The sequence below is a fragment of the Emys orbicularis genome, chromosome 8, assembly GCF_028017835.1.
Source record: "Emys orbicularis isolate rEmyOrb1 chromosome 8, rEmyOrb1.hap1, whole genome shotgun sequence".
NCBI classification, from domain to species: Eukaryota; Metazoa; Chordata; order Testudines; family Emydidae; genus Emys; species Emys orbicularis.
In genome coordinates this window covers 54,658,005-54,666,902 of record NC_088690.1, presented here as the reverse complement: position 1 = coordinate 54,666,902, position 8,898 = coordinate 54,658,005, and the positions used below count along the sequence as shown (strand labels likewise).

Below are 8,898 nucleotides of genomic sequence, written 5' to 3'. Positions count from 1 at the left end.
GTTGCCAATGGCCCTGCGCCATCACCTTCTGCTGCCACCTGCCACTGTGACCTCTGCTAGTTGGTCTCTTGAGGTTCCACACAGTTCTCAGTGATTTCAGCTGAGCTCTCAGTGGGGGAACCTCACTGCTAGTGCAAACTGGGCCATCTCTTCCACAGAAACACTGTCCCACAGCAGGTCTGAGCACTTAGACCTGATTATCAGTGATTTCAGCTGTACTGGTCATTTAACAAAACAAAAGACTATCTATGGAGCCTAATCAGCTCTGTCTTTAAACAGTGGAGAGGGGCAAGTCAAATAGTACTTGTGACTCAAGCAGACCATCAAGCAAAACACCTGTCCCCACACTCTCTCTTGATGCCCTCAATCAGCACAGGCTAAGTACAGTTCTACTGCCCTTTACTCTTACAATAAGAATAACAACATTTCGTCCCTCTCCCCCCCGCATTCAAGTGATTTGTAACCCAACCCCAGCCAAAATCTATCACTTGGGCAATGCAGCTCTGTTTGCTGGATACCTAGGTAGATTAGATGTGAATGTAAATACAATCTGGTCCTGAAGCCTTTCCCCCCAGCTCATCACTAGCTGTCAGGGAGAGCTCATTTAGACTTTGCTTACAAATCATAATTTGAAATTATTAGGTTGGCCAACATCACCAAAATGAATGCACTGACATTGTCATAAAAAACAACAGCTGTATAAGGAAGCTAGTCTATGGTTCAAACTTTTCAAATCTATTATACTTTTTCAGATACACATATTTTATCATACACTGTATATGCTTTTAAAGTGTGTATTAATGTTTCAATTTCAATTCAAATTTCCAAACAGTCACTAAATTGGCAACACTGCATGTAAGTAGTTCACAAAACTGAGGGGTGGGGGGTGTTGGGGAAATTCGGGGGGGGGGTTACACCTAGGAGGGGTGTAGGGAAATCCCTGCCTCACTCTCCACTTGTAGGAGTGAAAGCTTGAGTAGTGTGTGGGTTGGGCTAGCTAACTAGACCACAAAGACATTGGGAAGATGTAGGCCACTGTGATTTCATTTTGCTCCAGATCACTGCAAATGTAAGTGAATGGAGAAGAGCTGGAGTGTGTGTGTGTGTGTGGGGGGGGGGGGGGGGGGGGACAGAGGGTCACTGGGGAAATTCCTTGGGTTGCACTGCCCAATGGAAATCTTTCTCCCCCCACCCCGTAGCTCCCTGGCAGGTCGTGAGGCGCAGTCAGCTTATTTTCCCCTTTGTGGAAGGAGGGGTTCATATCAGGATCTCCCCACCCCTAAGGTTGAGAGGGAGTACTGGGATTATCCATGTCCTCCTAGCTCAGGAATGTGCAGACCCAATCCTGGTGAGTACATTGTTCCTAATCACTAATGGAAACATTCAGCTCCCCTGACTGTCACAGAGTGGTGAGGAAACCACACATCTGGGGCGAATTTCCTGCTTATGGCTCAGTCCTGCTTTTATTGTTATCACCGAAGGTTTTGCTCCAAGTGATTCTGTGGCACTCAAGTGACCCAATAAACATTTTTAAAAGTCTCCCTAAAAAAGGGCCTCTAAGGCAAATGCAGGGGGAGAACGGGTGACCAATGGGAAGCCGAGGCTGGGCTAGGCATCCGCTCCTTGTGTCTCACAGCAGCAGTTGGGAACCTCAGGCTCTGGCCAAAGACTCCAACAGCAGCAGCAGCAGCAGCACATTGGGAGCCTCTCTCTGCCTCTTGCCAAAGATTCCAGCAGCAGCAGCAACACACACAGTAGGGCATGGATGGGACTCTCTCCCCTCACTCCATGAGACACTACAAAAGTCCTGCAGACAAGTAGAAAGGGAAGGGAGAGAAACCAGAAACTACACACAAACAAAAGCTGCTGCATCCCTCTCCCTCCCTCTCTCAAAGGGCTGGTGGAGTGTGTGGGTCTGGGGGGCAGAGCAATTCAGATCTAAGTTGTGCAGAAAAGGTTTTGTTTTGTTTGTTTTTTAAAAAGTTCAAATGTATTTCTCCACTGCAGTGGAAGCCCTCTGACACTTAGTGAGTACTAAGCACGCTACTTAGGCAGTGGGGAGAAAAATGATTTCCCGTGGAAATATCCCTATCTGGAGAGTGGGATTCTGCATAGGATTCTTGCTGGCTCTCTTTTCTTCTTGCTATGCACAAGATGCCAGTGCAGAGAAGGAGCCCAGAGCTGAAGAAATCCCAGAGGGAGCATCCACCTTGGCATTTGTGTTTGATGTGACTGGCTCTATGTATGATGACTTAGTTCAAGTTATTGAAGGGGCATCTAAAATTTTGGAAACCTCTCTGAAAAGACCTAAGAAACCACTTTACAACTTTGCTTTGGTGCCTTTCCACGATCCAGGTAAGGAAATATTTTTCCAAGTCCAATTAACTGGGAAGATCTATGTGTGTGTGTGTGTATGTGTGTTAAGATTTTGGTGTCATCTGCTGAATTAAGTAAATGCAGTATATAATATGTAAAGGGAGAGGGTTGCAACCACATTTTAGAAAAAAAAGGGTGGTCAAGTAGCACAGAGCACAGAATTCTCCTTGGAAATGAAATAAAAAATAAAAGTCAACTTCGTGCACTTTCGTAGATCAGTGCATACATATCTTTTTAATGTTTAATGTCTGTCACCCTTTTTATATGGAATTCTCAACCAGAATAATTTGCCAATAACAAGTTACATTCTGTTAACTCACTCCCTCCTGTCATGTGCATACACAAATATGCATTGTCACCTCTGAGTGCTGAATATGCCTGTATTTCCCCATCAGATACACACAAATTGATTTTAAAACATGCACACGCACACAGACTTTGAAAGGATCCACTATTGCTCTTGCAAAAGCCATTTTATGTTAAAACTAGACTTCGTCCTAATAAAGAACATAAAAAGAATTTTGGACTACAGAGTTCCATTACCTACACCAACAGAATCATGTCTCCTGCCTCCTCTGAAAAAATCGCACATTTGTTTGTAGTCTTTGTGTACTTCTTCAACAAGCTTTCTGTGAAACAAGTAGCTATTCTACTGTGCTGCTTTTGTAGCTCATGTCTTTCCTTTTCTGCTGTATATCTTGCCTTCCTGTTTTTCAGTATCTATTTTCTGTCCCTTTCCTATTCCTTTTCTCTGGCTTTCTCCTCTTCCCTTGTCAAACCTCTCTTAGTGACTTGAAGTAGCCAGCACACACAGAAGTTCAAACCAAACTTTTTTTAACAAAATCCCAAACCAAAAAAATCTGTTTTAGAACATGAGTTTCCTGGTTCTAGTTTCCTCTGAGACACTTCAGATTGCAACATTCTAGGAATCAGTCACAGGAACTCAGGTAAGACTCACTTCCCCCATTTCAGATATTTAGGTGCTTTGAGTGACGCCATCAATGTAAAAAAGAGAACCACCCCCTTCCAGATATCTGCCTGCAAAATGTTTACCTGATATTGTCAAAAATAACAGCTAATATCTATAATGCTGAAAGATTATTGAAAAAATCATGTTTTCTTTTTTCAGTTTGTCTATTTGGTGCATTTTTATATTTACTGTGTTTTTATAAGGTTGTCCATCATGATATCAGACTGCCTTCTATGAAAACTGTCAGTTTCACTATTTCTTCTGTGAAGGCAGTCAGTTTCCTTTGTCTTTCTGTTGCTGCCTGAAACACACACTTAAAAAATAGGTTATGGTGACTGTAAAGCCACAAAAATCAGCTAGGGGGATTCTGGGTTGACTGTAGGGTCTGAAACAACTTTTATGTCATTTTAAAAAAATCATCTGGATTTCAGGTTGACAGTTCCCTTTTGATTTTCTTGCCTTTTAATTTTAAAACTTTTATTTTTCAATGGAAGATTGACCAAATGCATTCTAAACAGAAAAAAATCCCCCATAGAGTGATTCACTATAACAGCTAACCAGCTGCTCTGCTTTTTAGGATGATTTGTTCTGGAACACTTTTCTCAAACCCAAAAGCAGGAAGGTAATTTTTGTCAGGCAAAGACATTTAAAAAAAAGTTAGTATAGATTTGCTCCTTCCCTTTGCTCCTCCCTAGCTTGGGGTAGGACACCCAACTTATATTTCAGTGATTCTTTCAATGTTTTGCTTGTATTGCAGGTTACTTTTAAATTTCATTTCCATAAATCCTCTTTTCATTCCAATCCCCTTTGTGTTCTCTCCCTCAGTCACTCTATTCCTTTTGCCTACTCTTCCCTATGGTTTTTCCTTTTACAGTCTCTCACTCCCCTCCCCTTTTCACTGTCTCTGCAGTCTCCTTGCTCTCATTTCAGTCTGGTTTCCCACCTCTGTCTTCCATCCCTCTTTGTTGCTCCCCCCAGTGCACAGGAACCACAACTCCAGTGCCACTTTCTTTCCCAAAACCCAGGAAGCCCCCTCCCCTCATTGTCTCTTTCCTTCCACCCCCCAGGAAATCCCTTTCCTTGATTACTTAAATGTTAACATTTCATTTAGTAATTAAAATAATAACTAAACCCTTATAAATTGGAAAGCATACAGCAAAGTCTGTTTGCAGTATCAAATTTTACATTATTATAATCTGTTTTGCATCTTTAGATGAAAGCTCAGCTTCCACATATAGCCTTGGAAGTCAAGATTTTGTACAAAGTGATCATTTGGTCCACTTCAGTGAATGTTTTAAAGTGGAAAATAAATACTGTCGTCTTAAATCTATAATATTTTTTGCTTTCTTAATTTTTGAAAACTCTACTTCTGTAATTTCCCCCCCCACACACAAGCCAATAGCAATTTCTCCCATATTGGCTTCTTCTACCTTGAATCATAGGAATGCAGCAATTGCCATATCTGATCAGACTCTGATGTGTCAAGTCCAGTATCCTATCGCTGAGAGTGGCCAATACCAGGTGCTTCAGAAGATGGTTAAGAAACTCTGTGTTCCAGAATTGGTCACTAATTCTTATGGATCTAGTACAGAGTCGAATTCCTACAAATCTAGAATAATAATCACTGGCTCTCAGACTGCATTGTGTCCCATTTCTTGGCCCATATCTAGTGCTATTCTTTTTGAAATTCTGTTAGTTGAAGTGGTGGCTATGAGAGATTCTTTAAGTTATGCCTGTCTCGTCATTATTTAAGATTTGAATGATTCCACTCTGTGATTTGCCTTATGCTCAGCTGCCAGACAGGCAAACTGGCTAGTTCTTCTTTTTTTGTGAGGTGTTGGTGTCCATTATGTATCCTTTCCAACAGGTGTCCTGCAAGGAGTGTGGGACCACAGTATGAATGCAATAGGTAATTAGACCTTCATCTTCAAAGACTTCCACTGTCTTTGCATGTCGTGGTCTGGATGGACTACTGGATAAGTAACTGGACCATCCCTGTCTTATAAACTTAGCTATTGTTGGAATTTTTTAATTTGCATTTATCTTATTGGAGGTTTGTTCCTGTGAAGTGCTGAGCTTTAGTGTGTTTTGAAGACACTTAGTGCGTTTTGAAGACACTTAGTGCCTCATAGCATCAGATCTTATAGGCCAGATTCATACCTGATATGATGCCATTTCTTCCAGTGGAGTTACACCATTACAGCTGGGCTGAATTTGGCCTTGTGTACATTAGTTTGTTCCTGAGGTCACATTGCATAGTATACACTAAGCTCTGTTGGATTCAGTCACTTGCAGTACAGCTTGTCCCATGTTGGCTAGTGAAGTGGTCCAGGTATTGAGTGGAGACGATCATTGTAGATGCTGAGGGAGGAAAGTGTTCACCAAAGATCTCCAACAATCTGTCCTCTCGTGTGTCTCTGCTTCATATACCCAGATTAATCCAGCTGTTGTCTGGACCAATTTCAAAAAGTAGTAATCAATTGGCTCAAAAAGAGGCCCTCTTAAGTCGATGTGGAGTGGGTACGTGATAGATGGAAAAAACCACAAGAGTGCCTTTTGTTTCTCTGCACAAGGCCTTTTTCATTACAGGTTTGCACAGAACAATTTTGTACAGAATTGGTTGGCAGAATTTAGAATCAATATTGAGAAGACTCTTCCACTGACTTACACATTTCTACTGCATCGAGCTTCACTAGGAGCAGTTCCTACAGTACTTCTGGGGTAGATGTAACATTTGGGTCACCTAAATGTATTGCTGAGGAAAGAATTTTAATGTTTTATAAAAGTGTTACTGTAGACGTTGTGAGGGCATAAACAAAAAATCTCAGATGTGATGTCATTTGAAAGACTTTGAGGCTCTTCCAGTGTCCCATGCTTATTAGGAAAGTCCAGTCTTGTCAGTCATAATTTTTTTTTAAAGAAAAAGTTATTTGGTGCATCACATCAAGTAAATGTTCATTAAAAAAAAGATTGTGCCCTGCTTATTCATTTCTGACACACAAACTATCAAATGACTTCTGAGTTCTTTAAAAGTCCTGCTATCTCGGACACAAATGGTAATATATTGTACAGTATGTTATATGTTATCTCAGTGCTGCAGTATAAATGTATGGACACAATGTGGTGTTGAGGTGGTGGAGATGAATACAGTTTTAATAACACCTAAGCCAAATGACTGTCCTCTTGTAGAAGAGAAAAAATTAACCACTAGAGATGGGACCTATTTAGAGAGAGATTGAATACCTATAGTTTGAGAGTTGGAATCTGGGATTTGGATTGGTCCAGAATGGTGGTCTGCACAAAACTAAGTTCTGGATTTAGGTTCTGATTGTACCTTACCGCTCCATTGAAATTTTGGGTAGTTTTGATCAATCCCATTCCACCCCTTTTTTAACCCCAGACCTGTCTTCTGATAACACTAGTCTACAGCCAAAATGCTTCTGAAATAAATGTAGTCAAACTTTACTAATTCTGGGTCACTGAAAACGAAAATGATGCTTAAAATTGTTGATTGGCTCTAGTTTTCAAGATATGCTAATGGGTCAGTATATACGACCCTTGACTTGGGAATGGCGGAGGATAAGTGAGTTATAAAGGGAAGGGATCTCAATTTAAACCAGAAATGACTAAAATACATCTTTGACTGGATCTATGAATAAATCTATGACTGGGTTTGGACAGTACTTGCTTTTTAGGCAAAACAATGAATGATGCAATCTGAAGCTGGTATTGCGTCATACATGATATGAATTGCATCATGTTATTCCTAGAAGTCATGGATGATGCAAACATAACGAAGCTTACATCACTCTGCTGAACAAATTGCCCTATATCAGCTCTAGAAATCATACAGTGTTGTGCTCTCTTATTAGTCAGTGTTTGATTTTGCAAAGGGACACATTTCTGTTTAGCCAAAGTGAGCAGAGATGCCCTGTACTTGTGTGAACAGTGCAGATAACTTCTGCTATGTTTGTGGTGAAGTGACTTTTGCATCACAAAAGCGCAGTATAACCACTATGGTTAAGAAAGCCTATCACCTTTATTTTGGCTGCAAAATTGGAGAGCAGGACAAGAGGTGGGCCCCACACATATGCTGCAACACTTGTGCAACAAATCTTCGCCAGTGGTTGAACAGGAAAAGGAAATCTATGCCTTTTGCAGTGCCAATGATTTGGAGAGAGCCAACAGATCATACCAGCAATTGTTACTTCTGCATGGTGCCTCCAGTTGGGAAAGGTGTGTCAAAGAAGAAAATGTGGACTGCGCATTATCCAAACATTCCATCAGCTATACGCCCAGTACCCCACGGAGAAGGACTGCCGGTTCCTGATGCATCAGAATCATTCTCACTTGAGTCAGACGAGGAAGAGGAAGAGGATGAAACTTCTGGTCCTGAACCATCAATGTCACAGGACCCACATTTTCTCCCATCCTCCTCCTCTGAACCACACCTCATAACACAAGGTGAACTGAATGACCTTGTCAGGGATTTGGAACTACCCAAGAGTAAGGCAGAGCTGTTGGGCTCCAGACTACAGCAGTGGAATCTCCTGGCAGGTGATGTTTGGGTTTCCATGTTCCGTGACCGTCAAAAGGATCTTGTCCCATTCTTCTTCATGGAAGGTGATCTTGTAGCCTGCAACAACATCGATGGTGTGATGGCAGCCCTCAACATCATTCACCATCCAGATGAGTGGAGACTGTTCATTGATTCATTGAAGACGAGTCTTAAAGCTGTTTTACTGCATAATGGCAATGTTTTGCCATCAATTCCAGTTGGTCATGCAGTCCATATGAAGGAAACCTATGACAACATGAAACAACTTTTGAGGTGCATAAACTATGACCAACATCAGTGGCAGCTTTGTGGCGATTTGAAGGTTGTTGCTCTCTTGCTTGGTCTGCAGATTGGATACACAAAGTACTACTGTTTTCTCTGCGAATGGGATAGTCATGCAAGAGATTCCCACTACATCAAGAAAGATTGGCCACTCCGACAGTCATTGGAGCCTGGGAGGAAAAGTGTTCAGCATCCACCACTTGTTGAATCAAGGAAGATTTTGTTACCACCCTTACACATCAAGCTGGGTCTGATGAAGAACTTTGTCAAGGCCATTGACAAAACACAAGCAGCTTTCAAGTACCTCCGTGGAAAATTTCCAAGGTTAAGTGAAGCTAAGATAAAGGAAGGTGTCTTTGTTGGTCCTCAGATTCGTGAACTTCTTCGAGATGATGCATTTGACCATGCACTGCGTGGCAAGGAAAAGACGGCATGGAAAGCCTTCCAGTTAGTGGCAATAAATTTTCTCGGAAACAACAAGGCAGACAACTACAGGTTGTTGGTGGAAAACCTCCTCAAGGTATACAAAAGCCTTGGTTGCAACATGTCACTAAAGATACATTTTTTGCACTCTCATCTAGATTTTTTTCCCACCGAACTGCGGAGCAGTGAGCGACGAGCACGGCGAGCGATTTCACCAGGACATTGCAACAATGGAGAAACACTATCAGGGCAAATGGAGCCCATCAATGCTTGCAGACTATTGCTGGAC

General features: G+C 41.7%; 1 protein-coding gene across 1 annotated transcript in view; it reads left to right on the top strand.

Annotated features, from left to right (window-relative positions):
- The first annotated feature begins 2,066 nt into the window (after positions 1–2,066).
- Positions 2,067–8,898, top strand: part of HMCN1 (hemicentin 1) — a 358,780-nt gene continuing 351,948 nt past the window's right edge. The window contains exon 1 of the mRNA XM_065408898.1: positions 2,067–2,355. Within this exon, the coding sequence (XP_065264970.1) occupies positions 2,067–2,355 (289 nt within the window). The remainder of the gene's footprint in view (positions 2,356–8,898) is intronic.